This window comes from Amia ocellicauda, chromosome 12, assembly GCF_036373705.1.
Source record: "Amia ocellicauda isolate fAmiCal2 chromosome 12, fAmiCal2.hap1, whole genome shotgun sequence".
Taxonomy (NCBI): Eukaryota; Metazoa; Chordata; class Actinopteri; order Amiiformes; family Amiidae; genus Amia; species Amia ocellicauda.
Window position 1 is genome coordinate 32,842,343 of NC_089861.1, and position 16,995 is coordinate 32,859,337.

General features: G+C 44.8%; 1 protein-coding gene across 1 annotated transcript; it reads right to left on the minus strand.

Annotated features, from left to right (window-relative positions):
* Window positions 1-1,328: 1,328 nt before the first annotated feature.
* Window positions 1,329-16,751, minus strand: fpr1 (formyl peptide receptor 1). Its single transcript, XM_066717909.1, has 3 exons — window positions 16,653-16,751; window positions 7,580-8,749; window positions 1,329-4,611 (listed from the first exon to the last, which is right to left on the minus strand). Exons 2-3 carry the CDS (start codon window positions 8,691-8,693, stop codon window positions 3,995-3,997), a joined length of 1,731 nt encoding a protein of 576 aa, XP_066574006.1. The 5' UTR covers window positions 8,694-8,749; window positions 16,653-16,751; the 3' UTR covers window positions 1,329-3,994.
* Window positions 16,752-16,995: the final 244 nt, after the last annotated feature.

The following is a 16,995-nucleotide window of genomic DNA, read 5'->3' on the forward strand; positions in this document are numbered from 1 at the left end:
TTAATTAGTTTTTAAAGTTATAAAAAAATGTTAAATTGACAGACTACTTAACTGACACTGTACAATTGACACATATAGCATTGGATTATGTTCTGTAGACATGTGGGTTATATACTACAATGGTAATCAATGTAAACATATTTTTTGTTATGTATACGCCTATACATATTAATACACTGTGACAGAACAATTAGAGTAATAATTCCAATTATAGAGAAATGGAGAGTAGCTGATGTTTGTTTTTGTCAGTGTACAGTTGTGAGCAAAATTATTCAAACCCCATTGCAAATCAGGTTTATTGTCAAAATGTACAGACTGTCAGCTGTTTGCAATGAATAAATCAAACAAAACCAATTGAAATAGCTCAACACAACGAATGCTTCAAGTGGTTTCCCCAAATTCAACTGAAAATGCAACTTATAATGACTTCTCCAGTCTCAAAATTATTCAACCCCCTGAATAGAATCCCTCACAACAGCACAGATATGCAAAACAGATGTTGTCTCAAGCACACCTGATGCAACTAATCAAGGGCTTCATACATTAGTTGCACCAGATGTTCTTGAGCTAGAACACATGAAATACCTGAACTGGCTAGGGGTTTGTTGAGTGTCACGTTTGACTGCAAGTTAGAAATAAGTCAAAAGAATGGTCCAAAAAGTTAAGAGAAGAGATCATCGCCCTTCACAAACAAGGAACAGGATACAAAAAGATAGCGAAGACACTGAATGTTCCTAGAGATGCCAGTGGAAGCATAGTTCGCAGGTTCAAAATGAAAGGAACAGTGGTTACACTACCTGGACGGGGCAGAAAAAGGTAGCTATCAATGACTGCAACCAGATGGCTGAGAAGGCAGGTTGTGAAAAACCCTCGAGTGACTGCAAAAGACGTGCAGCAAAACTTGGTGGCAACAGGCACTGAGGTTTCAGTGAGCACAGTAAGGTGCGTACTAAATGCAGAAGGTTTCCATGCCAGAACTCCAAGATGTGCACCACTACTGACCCAAAAGCACAAGAAAAGTTGGCTCCAATATGCTCAAAATCATATAAATAAGCCACAGAAGTTTTGGAATTCTGTTCTGTGGAGCGATGAAACAAAACTAACTTTTCCGCACAATGGATCAGCGGTATGTCTGGAGGAAGAAGAAAGAAGCATACGCTGAAAAGAATGTTGTTGCAGGTGATGTTCTGAAGCTGCTTTGCATCCTCTGTCACAATGGCCGGCCCTAACCAGTTTGGTGCCCTAGGCAAGATTTTAGCTGGTGCCCCTTGCATTGCAGCCAATTGCACCACCGAGCATTGTGTTCATACACTCACACAGAAACTGCATAGCTTTATGTCTTTGAGATTTTCTTTATTTTAGAAAAAAACAAAACAAAATAAAAACAAGTGACATAAAACGAATTATAAATACAATATAAATAAAAAACTATATTACAGACACCTTAGTGCAATATGCATAATGTAGCATTGTTCTACAGCCTTACTCGCCATGCCTTTCTTGCAGCAAACAAGTCACATAAAACGAATTATAAAATAAGTGGATGGTTCGTGCAGCACACTTTAAAGAAAAGGTGTATTTCTCAAAATTATGTTATAGGTAATGGAGGTTGATGAAAGAGTTAAATAGCTGATCGTTCAAAAGGTGTGATCGTTGTGGGGTTCGGTAAGGATGCACAATTCTCATTCGTTCCAAACAGCGTCCCTTTATTGCATCACTAGCACTATATCCAAAACGGTGTCTTCAGTAATTGTAATATTAAGTTTGATGAATACGTATGTGTGGTTCTACAAAGAAATAACAATAACATAAATCAGTCGTATAATAATCAATATAACCAATGATCATGCAAAGAATAATAATACAAATATACACAGTTCTGACAGCAGAGCCAATACACTCAAATGACTTTACATGCAGCACAAATGCAAACCTATGGATCTATGCTATCTTACTACAGCTAGATGCTGAGAAATTACCTTAACCAAGATTAAATCATATAAACTTATAACCGTTATTCATATCGATAATACACTGTCTTCAATTCAATAGACATGTAAACAATAGATAACGGTAATAAATAATATATTATAAATCAACGCAGTTCGCATTATGACCACATGGTGACGCAGTAGATAATTACTCAGCTGGCTAACAGACTAGCATTGCTATTCTCAATATGTAGCGGCCATAACTTATACCAAACATAGACAAACATGTCTACTTACATTTTGTTGCACACACACAATCATATCAATAATAAACAATTACTGTCTGTTTTGTAGACCTAAACTATAACTTTTCCAGCACCAACCTACACATAAAACGCCAGGGTAAACTTATTTTCAAAACTCAGAAAGTGTAATATCTCCAGGCGTGGCAGTTCGGCACTCGGATTGGCTAATTGTTAAGGATTGGCTAATTCATCCCATAATGAATGTAAGGTAAAAGTAACTGACATTAACTCTAGCTAGCTCTTTAAAGTAGCGAACGTTACTAGTATCATCCAAAGTAATCTGCTAGTAGTAACACTGCTCCAACGGTAACTAAGCAATTAGATACACTATTCATTCATCACATCACATCACCTCTGCCCTTATCCCGTTTTTCCTCCTCTTCTCCTCTTCTTTATGTTGCCTGGGCACCAGAGGGCTTTGGTCTTTTTGACATGGTTTGAAGTGGCTACTGATGCTAATTGATTATGTTTTGTGTTCAGTGTCACTCACTGCTTCAGATAACTGAACTCGCCCCCCCACAATCAGGTCAGTCTAACTATGAGAGCGCCAGGCTGGGGGGACGCTGCGGGCAACACAGAAAATATGGCCTAATAAGCTATGTAATTATGTTGTTGTGGGGGCTTTCGTTTTTTGGTAATATTTCAAATTAATAGTATTAGTAAAAGTAAAAACAATCTTCACTCATATGGATGGACGGCGCCCCTAGCATTTGTCTATTCTGCCTATGCCACGGGCCGGTCCTGTCTGGCACTGGAAACCTGCAGCGTGTGGAAGGCAAGATGGATTCATTGAAGTATCAGAAAATCATAGGAGAAAATGTCATGCCGTCTGTGAGGAAGCTGAAGCTTGGGCGTCATTGGACCTTCTAACAGGACAATGATCCCAAGCGTACCTCAAATTCCACCAATTCTTGGTTGCAGAAGAAATCCTGGAAGATTCTACAGTAGCCATCACAGGCACCTGACTTGAACCCCATAGAAAATCTCTGGTGGGATTTGAAGAAGGCGGTTGCAGTTCGCAAACCCAAGAATATTACTGGACTAGAGGCCATTGCTCATGAGGAATGGGCTAAGATTCCTCAGGAACGCTGCCAGAAGCTGGTGTCTGGCTATGCATCTCGTTTGTAGCAGGTCATAACAGCAAAAGGGTGCTCTACTAAGTACTAAAGATGCTTGCCATGAAGGGGTTGAATAATTTTGAGACTGGAGAAGTCATTATAAGTTGCATTTTCAGTTGAATCTGGGGAAACCACTTGAAGCATTCGTTGTGTTGAGCTATTTCAATTACTTTTGTTTGATTTGTTCATTGCAAACAGCTGATAGTCTGTACATTTTGACAATAAACCTGATTTCAATGGGGGTTGAATAATTTTTCTCACAACTGTATAAACAAGTAGAGAGAGAGTGCACGGTCTTTGACAATTGGTACAAACTTAAGAAAAACAGACTCCCCTGTATTCGCTACACTGGCAGAGGGGGGCCGTGCCCTGCCAGTACAGTATTATTGAGGCTAGGGGGAGGGTTGCATTGTGACTGGATTGTCCATCACAAATCCAAAGGGCATCAAACTGTGGAGAAATGTCCCCTCCCAGATACATACACACACAATTAAACACTAAACTAAACTAAACTAAACTAAACTATACACATACACAGCTACACACACAAATACAGTTAAACACAAACCCACACACACACACACACCGCTAAACACATAGCTACATACATATACAGATAAACACACACACGCATACACTTCTAAACACAAGCCCTGATGCTCCGACCCCCTAGAGCTGAGTGGGAGTGGGAGCTGCTGTGGGAGTAGCCCTCCTCGGTAAAGGCGCTCTCCAGCACAGCCAGTACGGGGCGCCGGACCTTGTCCTTGAAGTCCTGGCCCATGCATACATACAGCAGAGGGTTCAGGCAGCTGTTGAGGAAGGCCAGGCTGGTTGCCACAGGGATGCCGATAATGGAGGCCTTCTCCAGGGCAGGGCTGGCCTGGGCCGCCATGTGGTTGAACATCTCTAGCAGGGAGAAGGCGTGGTAGGGTGCCCAGCACAGAAAGAAGGCTGCCACCACAGCCATGATGATGCGCAGGGCCCTCCCGCTGCGTGAGGCCAGCGCCTGGTTGTGCCGCAGCCGGCACACGATGGTGCCGTAGCAGCCCACAATAACGGAAAAGGGCAACGCAAAGCCCAGGGTCACCCGGGTCACAATCATTGCACGGTGGCGGAAGAGCTGCATGGTGGGCGAGTTGTTGTCGGGGAATGCGAAGTTGTTGAAGCAGTTGATGACTTCGGGATTTCGCTCTGAAGGGGCCGTGTCCCGGAAAACGAAGTAGGGGGCGCTGAGGAAGCAGGCCAGCACCCAATATGCTCAAAATCATATAAATAAGCCACAGAAGTTTTGGAATTCTGTTCTGTGGAGCGATGAAACAAAACTAACTTTTCCGCACAATGGATCAGCGGTATGTCTGGAGGAAGAAGAAAGAAGCATACGCTGAAAAGAATGTTGTTGCAGGTGATGTTCTGAAGCTGCTTTGCATCCTCTGTCACAATGGCCGGCCCTAACCAGTTTGGTGCCCTAGGCAAGATTTTAGCTGGTGCCCCTTGCATTGCAGCCAATTGCACCACCGAGCATTGTGTTCATACACTCACACAGAAACTGCATAGCTTTATGTCTTTGAGATTTTCTTTATTTTAGAAAAAAACAAAACAAAATAAAAACAAGTGACATAAAACGAATTATAAATACAATATAAATAAAAAACTATATTACAGACACCTTAGTGCAATATGCATAATGTAGCATTGTTCTACAGCCTTACTCGCCATGCCTTTCTTGCAGCAAACAAGTCACATAAAACGAATTATAAAATAAGTGGATGGTTCGTGCAGCACACTTTAAAGAAAAGGTGTATTTCTCAAAATTATGTTATAGGTAATGGAGGTTGATGAAAGAGTTAAATAGCTGATCGTTCAAAAGGTGTGATCGTTGTGGGGTTCGGTAAGGATGCACAATTCTCATTCGTTCCAAACAGCGTCCCTTTATTGCATCACTAGCACTATATCCAAAACGGTGTCTTCAGTAATTGTAATATTAAGTTTGATGAATACGTATGTGTGGTTCTACAAAGAAATAACAATAACATAAATCAGTCGTATAATAATCAATATAACCAATGATCATGCAAAGAATAATAATACAAATATACACAGTTCTGACAGCAGAGCCAATACACTCAAATGACTTTACATGCAGCACAAATGCAAACCTATGGATCTATGCTATCTTACTACAGCTAGATGCTGAGAAATTACCTTAACCAAGATTAAATCATATAAACTTATAACCGTTATTCATATCGATAATACACTGTCTTCAATTCAATAGACATGTAAACAATAGATAACGGTAATAAATAATATATTATAAATCAACGCAGTTCGCATTATGACCACATGGTGACGCAGTAGATAATTACTCAGCTGGCTAACAGACTAGCATTGCTATTCTCAATATGTAGCGGCCATAACTTATACCAAACATAGACAAACATGTCTACTTACATTTTGTTGCACACACACAATCATATCAATAATAAACAATTACTGTCTGTTTTGTAGACCTAAACTATAACTTTTCCAGCACCAACCTACACATAAAACGCCAGGGTAAACTTATTTTCAAAACTCAGAAAGTGTAATATCTCCAGGCGTGGCAGTTCGGCACTCGGATTGGCTAATTGTTAAGGATTGGCTAATTCATCCCATAATGAATGTAAGGTAAAAGTAACTGACATTAACTCTAGCTAGCTCTTTAAAGTAGCGAACGTTACTAGTATCATCCAAAGTAATCTGCTAGTAGTAACACTGCTCCAACGGTAACTAAGCAATTAGATACACTATTCATTCATCACATCACATCACCTCTGCCCTTATCCCGTTTTTCCTCCTCTTCTCCTCTTCTTTATGTTGCCTGGGCACCAGAGGGCTTTGGTCTTTTTGACATGGTTTGAAGTGGCTACTGATGCTAATTGATTATGTTTTGTGTTCAGTGTCACTCACTGCTTCAGATAACTGAACTCGCCCCCCCACAATCAGGTCAGTCTAACTATGAGAGCGCCAGGCTGGGGGGACGCTGCGGGCAACACAGAAAATATGGCCTAATAAGCTATGTAATTATGTTGTTGTGGGGGCTTTCGTTTTTTGGTAATATTTCAAATTAATAGTATTAGTAAAAGTAAAAACAATCTTCACTCATATGGATGGACGGCGCCCCTAGCATTTGTCTATTCTGCCTATGCCACGGGCCGGTCCTGTCTGGCACTGGAAACCTGCAGCGTGTGGAAGGCAAGATGGATTCATTGAAGTATCAGAAAATCATAGGAGAAAATGTCATGCCGTCTGTGAGGAAGCTGAAGCTTGGGCGTCATTGGACCTTCTAACAGGACAATGATCCCAAGCGTACCTCAAATTCCACCAATTCTTGGTTGCAGAAGAAATCCTGGAAGATTCTACAGTAGCCATCACAGGCACCTGACTTGAACCCCATAGAAAATCTCTGGTGGGATTTGAAGAAGGCGGTTGCAGTTCGCAAACCCAAGAATATTACTGGACTAGAGGCCATTGCTCATGAGGAATGGGCTAAGATTCCTCAGGAACGCTGCCAGAAGCTGGTGTCTGGCTATGCATCTCGTTTGTAGCAGGTCATAACAGCAAAAGGGTGCTCTACTAAGTACTAAAGATGCTTGCCATGAAGGGGTTGAATAATTTTGAGACTGGAGAAGTCATTATAAGTTGCATTTTCAGTTGAATCTGGGGAAACCACTTGAAGCATTCGTTGTGTTGAGCTATTTCAATTACTTTTGTTTGATTTGTTCATTGCAAACAGCTGATAGTCTGTACATTTTGACAATAAACCTGATTTCAATGGGGGTTGAATAATTTTTCTCACAACTGTATAAACAAGTAGAGAGAGAGTGCACGGTCTTTGACAATTGGTACAAACTTAAGAAAAACAGACTCCCCTGTATTCGCTACACTGGCAGAGGGGGGCCGTGCCCTGCCAGTACAGTATTATTGAGGCTAGGGGGAGGGTTGCATTGTGACTGGATTGTCCATCACAAATCCAAAGGGCATCAAACTGTGGAGAAATGTCCCCTCCCAGATACATACACACACAATTAAACACTAAACTAAACTAAACTAAACTAAACTATACACATACACAGCTACACACACAAATACAGTTAAACACAAACCCACACACACACACACACCGCTAAACACATAGCTACATACATATACAGATAAACACACACACGCATACACTTCTAAACACAAGCCCTGATGCTCCGACCCCCTAGAGCTGAGTGGGAGTGGGAGCTGCTGTGGGAGTAGCCCTCCTCGGTAAAGGCGCTCTCCAGCACAGCCAGTACGGGGCGCCGGACCTTGTCCTTGAAGTCCTGGCCCATGCATACATACAGCAGAGGGTTCAGGCAGCTGTTGAGGAAGGCCAGGCTGGTTGCCACAGGGATGCCGATAATGGAGGCCTTCTCCAGGGCAGGGCTGGCCTGGGCCGCCATGTGGTTGAACATCTCTAGCAGGGAGAAGGCGTGGTAGGGTGCCCAGCACAGAAAGAAGGCTGCCACCACAGCCATGATGATGCGCAGGGCCCTCCCGCTGCGTGAGGCCAGCGCCTGGTTGTGCCGCAGCCGGCACACGATGGTGCCGTAGCAGCCCACAATAACGGAAAAGGGCAACGCAAAGCCCAGGGTCACCCGGGTCACAATCATTGCACGGTGGCGGAAGAGCTGCATGGTGGGCGAGTTGTTGTCGGGGAATGCGAAGTTGTTGAAGCAGTTGATGACTTCGGGATTTCGCTCTGAAGGGGCCGTGTCCCGGAAAACGAAGTAGGGGGCGCTGAGGAAGCAGGCCAGCACCCACACACCCAGGCTCAGCATCCAGGCCCCGCGCACGCTACGGTGGTTCTGTGCCCAAACCGGCCGTGCCACTGCCACGCAGCGGTCCATGCTGATCACAGCCAGGATGTAGACACTGGCAAACATGTTGAGGAAGGCCAGCGTGCTGTTGAGCTTGCACATAAACCTGCCGAAGGGCCAATGGAAGTCCATGGCGGTGTAAGCCACGCTGAGCGGCAGGAAGGCGGTGAAAAGGAAGTCGGCCACTGCCAGGTTGAGAAACCACACCGTGTTGACCGTCTTCTTCATCTGAAAGCCAGTCACCCAGATGACCAGGCCATTGCCCAGCACGCCCAGCAGGAAGGCCAGGCTGTACACCACCAGTGACATGACCTTCAGCACCTCTCCCAGCCCCTCGATTTCCTCCTCGTAGTCGTAGTCGTAGTCTTCGTAGTAGTCTGACGTTGTGTTGTTGTCCAGGGAACCGTTGCTGGGGGAGGGGGTGGCTGTGGTGTTGAAGAGAAGGTCATCCATCACTGTCAGGAGAGGACGGAGCTGGGTGGCTGTCTTTGTTGTAGGCTGTGGGTTGGCTGTTAGATGGGGAAATCCAAGAAAATAAGAGACTGCTGTTAAATTAAGTGAATTATTGTATAATTACTGTATAATAATTATTGTTAATGCTGTTATAGATTTAGCAGATAACAAAATGTGATTATTCATATCAGTGTCTGTCTGCTGTTCAGCACCTCTTACACTCCCATTGCTTGGAAGCTAACAAATATTACAGTCCTTCTTATTTAAGAGACAGAGAAATATATAAATATATATTGGAAGGCGGTGGAAAGTTACTGCAAGAATGTGTACCCTAAGAAGGGATATGCGTCTGTCAGTGTCAGTTTTGCAAGGTATTTAGTAATATGTTTTTGATAAGGTCAAGTGGTGTGAGACAGGAGGATGAGTTAGAACATTTTATACACAGCGCTTTCTTTGGTCACAGAGAAGAAACTTGGCATCCTGCCTAGAATCAGAGGACAGTTTGATACAGGAGAAGAGAATATAAGGTGGTGTTGTGACCACTGAAATAGGTGCTCTCCCTGCACAGTCAATAAAACGATATTCTTTGCTGGAACTTGGCTCAGTGAATGGTGAGTGACCGTTCCTCACTGGGTTTTCGGGATTTCAGCGGGAATATTTTTTATCCCGCCTTCAATATATAAATATGTGTAATAGTGCTATTTTCATACTCCCGTCTCTGCGGTCCACAGCGCTGCAGTACCTCAAGGCGACCACCTGAGGGAGCCCGCCGATCGCAAGCGCACAGTCTGCACAGACTCGGCAAAGTATGTGTGTCGTGAACGCAGCCAAGGTCAACAAACACGTTCGTGGAGTGCAGATGTCCGCAGTTATACGCAGATCTGCGCTGCTCCACCAATGAGATCAGTGGATTTCTGCAGATCTGTGCAAAACTGCGAAAATCTGCGCAACTAGAACACGGCCACAAACTGCTGTTGCTGTCCGTGTTCGTGTGTCGGACAAACACACGAAGCGCAGAGAAAAGAGAATGAGTGTGAAGACATGGCCGTGAGAGCTGCACTGTGACAGCTGCAGCTGCAGTCACAGCTCTATCCATCCCACAGTGTGAGCAGCGCATTGTAGGGTCGATATTTAGCGCAGACCTGGGACACTTACAGATGGCTGCTGATCACGTCACTCTCCACGATCGGTGCCGATCGAGTCGTGAGGGCCAAATCCAGTTGTTGTGTGACCCCATCACAGTTTCGTCGCAGAGTATGCGAAAAGACTGCGCTGACTCGGCAAATTATGGGTGTCTTGAACGCGGGCACACACACCACCCTCCGGCCCCTAAACGGACCTCCAACTCCGGAAAGCCCATCTACAGCTATTCGCAGTGTTCGAATTGGGTTAGAGCTTATGGGGTCCCCTAATCCTGTGGGGGGGTTGCCAAAAAATAAAATAAAATAAAACAAAGTTGTATCTTCTTCGTAATGACATTATCCTTCAAGAAAAGACTATGGACATAAATACCATAATACATCTTTTATATCTTTAAAATAACCATTACAAAGATAACCATACATAAACAAAACAACCTATGTTTTCAATTAAACTATTAACCTCGAACAAAACTCAGTGGTGTTCACAAACATTTTCTCAGATAGTTTCAACAGCACCCATTCAACAGCAATTGCATTTTCAATTAAATATTTAACTAGTTATCACTGTCTAACCTCTGCTAGACCTAGATGAACAAACATGCATCACAGCTGCGTTTCTTATGCACTATAGTGTAATTTTACTTTTCCTGAATCTTTCACAGTAATTATATATATATATATATATATATATATATATATATATATATATATATATATATATATGTTGCTAGATCTCACAATGATAAAATAAGGAAGATATGGTTTAGGCGACAATAACAAATACAAAGTTGCTAAAACATTTATTTGCAGAGCGCAAACAGACGGCATGCAAATAGGCTGACATTAAATTAAAGATGAGTGTCTAACTGTCTAAGCATTGTTTTCTCTTCAAATCATGATGTTTTGCTCCATTTAACCACGTTTTTCAGATTAACGATAGCAGAACTACCTACAATGGTATGATAGATAAAAAAAACTTAGCTAGGGGCTACGTTACAAACGAGCTGCTGTTCATCATGAAGGTGAAAAATTCGATAGTTATAACTAAAGTGTCAACAATCCAAAATCAGAGAAGAATTTCATGTTTACACTTACTTAACTGGTGAAAAGTCGAGCAGCCTCCGCAGTGTCAGTCGCTGCTGTAACTGATTCACGACACTGTGAGTTCACGCACGCTCACGTTCGTGATGGAGACGAATTGACGTGCTCCCCACGTGCACGTGTTTAGAACGTCACTGAAGAAAAAACAAACGATTTTGGAACACTGATGAAAATTGGAAGAAGCCGACAAAGTCGTCTCGTATCAGGGCATTCATTTCGACAAAAAAAAAAAAAATTATTCAATAAAATATCGGGACCCCCCAAGTTAAAAGTTCTCTCTCTTATGGGGGGGTCCCTTACCTCTTATGGAGACCAGCCTGCTCCCCCTCACCTGGACTGAGAATGTGAGCTCTCTGTGTCTTGTCTGTGCATTAGACCTTATTATTATTGTTTACAATTCGATTACTATTCGGTTGGTTGGCTTCACGGCCGTGCTGTCACCACCATTTACTTCTGTGTCTATTTGTATTGTTTAGATATTATTATTGATAGCTCTGTTCCGTCCGCGCTCCGGGGCTCCAGTGCGCTTCAGTTTCAGTTTCGGACACAAATAGTACACTTTAAAAATAATAGTTGTGTTTATATAGTGCCTTATATATTCCGACTGCTTGCTGTGTTGGTTTTTTGTCCACAGGGCTTTTTCCTCCACAGCAGAAGCGCTAGCAGCGGCAGTAAAATCCAAGGCCCGACTGCCCGGCCTGAGCCTCGGTGTGTCGTAAGTGATCTCGTCCCCATGAGGGGCTCCTCCGCCGGCTTGCGCCCGCACTACAGCCCACTCTCTCAGTTCGCTGAGAATGAGCACTGCTAGCCCTCCCAGTCCGTGCATGTAGGCCTCAGCTTTAGATCCCGCTACGGCTGGTGGTCTACTACCCTCGGCCCCCTCGGACCCTGGACTCCATGTCACCTGGTGTCCCCGGAAACCCCGGCACACATGGTGTGGTTAAGCCTATGGGCCTACGCGGCGCTTGTATCCAGCACCTGGTGCTTGGTATATACAGTGTTCAGTCCGGCAACAGCAAGGTTGACAGCAAGGTTGCGTGTGGTTGGTGTCGCAGCGCCCCCGTGTATATAAACGTAGCCGGGTGGAGACGCACTTACAGCGGCGGGCCCGCTAGGCGCTCCACTTGTTGCAGAGACGTTCCAGTTGTTGTGTGCCCCCGGTGCAAACACTGATCGGCGCCTCTGCTGCACGTTTCTCTGTGCGTGCGCGTGTGCGCTCAGCTCGGCGATGAGCTCCTCTTGCCCCCGCCACTGTACCACTTGCGGCTAGCGCACCTTGCCCGCCTGGAGTGGGGAAGTCTTATGCCCCGTCTGTCTGGGCACTGACAGCGGGCGCAATTTGGCCGCGACTTCTGGGTCGACCGTTCCACCGGGCACCGCCGCACTCGCTACCGCACCCGAAGATCCCCCAGTCCGGCAAGTGACGGGGGGGCCTCAGGGGTGCTGGATCTCCACCTCTCCCCGAGCCCCTCCATCTCCACCACCAGGGCTGCAGTGATGGAGACAGCCACACCCCCTGCGCTTGCATCTCCTCCTCCCCCCCGCGGCAGCTGCGCCCCTCTTGCCTGCAGTGCCCACGGTGCATGACAGTGTGAATTCCACCATAGCCCTGCTGGTCTCCCTACCTCTGCTATCCGCGGAGCTGATCTGCCCCAACAGGCAATGTCGCATCACAGACACGCTGCTCTGGAGAGCTTATGAGGCTGGAGCCCAGGCGGCTCGCCTCTGAAACACTGTGGCCATGTGGCCGCCCCCTATCTCGGAGATAGCGGTAGCGGCGGACCAGCTCATTGTGGCTGTCCCCTCACCTCATGGATGCCCCTATTTCACCGGGCTTCACTTTTGGCCCCTCTGTGGAGGCGATGCTCACACTCGCCCTCCAGGAGAGGGAGCAGTCCCTGCAGCTGGCCCAGGTGTACCCCGTGGCACCTCAGGCCCAGCAACGCAGGCCGTCTGTGGCAGCTTGCCGGTGGGGAGGCCCCCCGACCGTGGCTCCCAGGCCACAGCCCAGGCCACAGGCCCACACATGTGCCAATCTCCGCCAGCATCTCACTGGCAGGCTGGCACCCCCCCAGGCTCGCCGCCCTGGCCGGCAGACCACAGCAGCTCATGGTTGGAGGGGACCTGGTCCGATACCACCCCCTCCACCACCCGAGCCCCATCCCTGAGGCGTTCCAGCAGCCTCTGGCCCACCCTTACACCCCCCAGCAACTCTCCAATTGGCAACACTGCACCCAAGACTCTTGGGTGCTCCAAATTATATAAGTTGGCTACTCCCTACAATTTCAGGCATGTCCACCTCCCTTCCAGGGTGTGGTGTGGATGCGAGTGAGGGACCTGTTGCAGAGTACGGCACTTTGCATTGAAATCGCCGCTCTCCTGGAGAACTGAGCAATCCGTGAAGTACCCCCACCGGGGCAGCACGAGGGATTGTATTCCCCATACTTCCTTGTGCCCATGAAAGATGGCGGTTTCTGCCCCATATTGGATCTGAGGCGCCTGAACCGCCACCTCAAGGTGTTGTGCTTCAAGATGCTCATCTTCGCCTTCGAGAGCCAAGCGTTTGAGTTTGCTGTTCTCCCCTTCGGCCTGTCGTTAGCCCCACACACTTTTTCCAAGTGCATGGACGTTATGTTAGCCAACTCAGCAGGCACAGTTCCTCGGACTGTGCCTCGATTCCGTTTCCATGCTCGCCACTCTGGCGCCAGAGAGAGTTGCCTCCATACGCACGTGTCTCTCCCTCTTCCAACTGAGAGCTCTTGTCAGGGTGTCCCTTTGCCAGAAGCTGCTGGGCCTCCTAGTGGCTGCATCACAGACCCTCCCCCTCGGCCTCCTCCAATTGAGGCCGTTGCAGTGGTGGTTCAGGTGGTTCAGATGTACCCTCGCTGTGATTGAGCATGCCGAGTCACAGTCACTCTGGCGTACAGGAAGGCGCTCTGTTGGTGGCAGAGCCCTCACAATTTGACCCTCGGTGTGCCCCTAGGACCAGTCTACCACCGAGCAGTCATGACGACAGACGCCTCCAAGCAAGACTGGGGAGCAGTCTGCGACAGATGTGGAGTCCGAGGCAGGTGGACGGAGCCAGCACGGGCCCTCCATATCAACGTCTTGGAGTTACAAGCAGGAGGAGGTCTCCGGTCGCGCAGACTGTACTGTCTAGCATGCCGTCTGCTTCTGTGGGCGCAGCCACAGTCACCATTCCCCGGTAGAGCGTGACTGCAGTCCTCGCTCCTGGACAGCCCAGTTTGGCCCCAAGGGGCCTATGTGGCTCCTGTCTGGAGTTGTGTTGCCGAGGTCCCTAGCGGTACACCTCGGGGCAGGCTCTCTTATCAGCTCGCTGCCTCCTCCCTTGCAACGGTTTTGTTATACAGTAACCCCTCCCCCTTGGGCAGTGCTTCCGACTTGAAAGTTAACGATAGGTTGCGAATGCAACCCCGGTTATCTGAAAAAGGAAGCACTGCCCAAGGGTTGCAAGGTCGTGTGGGAGTCCTGGCTGCCGGCAAAAGAGAACAAACCTGCCAATGGCAGCTTTGATAGAGTGACATTTTCGATCGGGTTCCTACGGAAGTGCGCAGAAACCCCTGCACAGAGCACAATTGCAGTATGATTTCTATCATGAATTTATACCACTGTAGCTCCCTTAATTTCAGAGATCACAGAGAGATTGGGCTGAAGGTCTTTCAAGAGCAATAAATGCACAAAAACAGGATATCAGGAACGGGCATGCACTGTTGAAGTTGCACAGTTGCATGCTGCTTACAACATAGACGATGTGTTACTATGAACCATTCCATTTTCTGACATCCAGGTCACTTTTCAGGCGTTGTTATTTCTTATTGACCTATGGTGTGTACTTTCCCAGTCTGATATATATTTAGGGGTACAACGATCTCTTATCCAGGGTCGACCAGTCACGTGATGAAGATTCTCAGTACTGCCTTCTTCACTCTGACCTCACATATCTCCTCTCCACCCCCCCGGAAAATCAACAACAATGTATGTATGTATTAATTTTTGCACAAATTATACATACTAGTCCTATACCACACACATGCAATCTCCCATACTATTATTAAGACGCCTGTGGCCTTTTGTAACATTTGAACTGACACAACCTTGCATTCAGTGTTCAAGTCGATTGTGAAATAAGAGCATCGCTCTCCAGATGCACCGCTAGGCAACTTCCTCAGTTCTTAACTTCCAATAAATTCTAAATTCTCCGAAACCAATTTCTCCATCCTGGATTTTCCAGTTGTTGTTGTTTTTTTTCTTTGGTTTGATTTTCTTTTTCACTTTGAATAAGTCGCCTTAAAATAGAGGAAGATTCGGTTTAGAGGTTTAGTGTTGTTTAATCACAAGAAACGGAACAACCAGTGTCATAAATAAGCGTTAGTCATTCAAATAATAAAATATTGTTTTAAAATGATGATGATGATGATTCTGAATTTATTTTTATTATTATTATCCGTGAAATGTAACGTTTAATAATATCTCATGTAATCCTAAGTTTACACACCTTTGGATCTGCAGGTTTTAATTATTCATTCAAATGAGTTTCTGAGAGAACATATTTCTAAAACCACACAGCAAATTTTAATGTTCGAATTTAACACCATGAGTGTTCAATTTAATTTTTGAAGTGTATATATGGGAACCACCACAAAAGTGTTAAATCAACATAGTGTTGAAATTATAACACTGTCTTGGAGTTCATTATTAACACTTTGAGTGTTCAACATAAATACCACATCAGTGCTAATAGCTAATAGTGTTTTCCCATCACTAGGTATAGTCAAATATGTACTCTGTATCAGTGTAAGTAACACTACGCAGCAAAAAAACATTAGCAAATTAAACACTGTAGTATTAAAATCAACCCTTTTAAAGTGTACATGCATGACCACCCCAAAAAGTTTAAAATCAACTCTCATGCATTGTTGGGTTCCCAACACTTCTAGCAGTCCTTTATATATACATACATATATACATATACATCTAAAAATGTATTGTAATTGAATTGGTTTTATACTTATATACTTATAAAAAATACCCAGGCCCAGTCAGACAAGCAGACTGGTCATGCATATACAAGTGATGCTCACAAGCAGAGAAATAGACAAAAGAAAAACAAAATGTGGTAAGTGTTGACTCAAAGACATGACTTCACACAAATATAAATATATTGGCGGGTAAAGACACATGTTACACTCAAACAATAACTGCTTTACAAAAAATAATATTTACACAATAATAACAATTAAACAATTATTCTGCAAACTACCACAATGCATTGTGGGAATGTTTAGTTACTTGATTTTACACCAGTACAGTGTTAATTCAACACTTTTTATTTTGACACCCAGTATTAACAGTCTCAAGATGGTTTAACTCTCAGTGTTAATTTCACCCAATGAGTGTTGAAACAAAACTGATTTTTAACACTACATTTTAACACTATAATTTTTACACTATAGATTTTCTGTGCAAATGCGAATAATGATAATAGGGTTCACATTAGTATTGTTGATATTAGTACTGTTATAATTATCATCATCATCATTATTAGACTCGCATTTAACAAGAACATTAAAAAAAAATGTTTCATAGTAGCAGTACTACGACTAGTTTAAATTTGAATATTCTGTTACTACTAGCCAACTACTAAGAACAATATTTCCATTACTACGCTACTAGTAATAGTAAATATAGACCTTACCTTATAAAATTGTTTTTGCTTGTCTGCCTCTATCCCTTTATACCTCTATCCTTCTACCCCCTCTCTCTTTCTGTCCCTCTCTGTCTGTCTCACTGTAACTCCAATCTTCCCCTGTTGCTCTGGACGGGATGTTTTATATAGCTTTCGAGTGGTGACGTCACGGTAAAAGGGAGGTGGGGGCGCTTCCAAACAGCGCACCGTGCTGTGCATTTGAGCCCACTTACATGTAGTGCAGTATAGTATAGTACAGTAAAGTAACTTATAGTATAGTATAGAATAGCATATTAGAGTGCAACAAATTGGTATAATACATTCCTATGGCCTGCAGTCCTTACGGAGGAAG

What these genes read in the sequence shown, in the direction of transcription:
- fpr1 (XM_066717909.1), bottom strand. Translation starts at nt 8,693, where the DNA reads ATGGATGACCTTCTCTTCAACACCACAGCCACCCCCTCCCCCAGCAAC. An exon ending in GGGTCGGAGCATCAGGGCTT is followed by an intron (nt 4,612 to 7,579) that starts GTGTTTAGAAGT and finishes TATGATTTTGAG; the next exon opens with CATATTGGGTGCTGGCCTGC.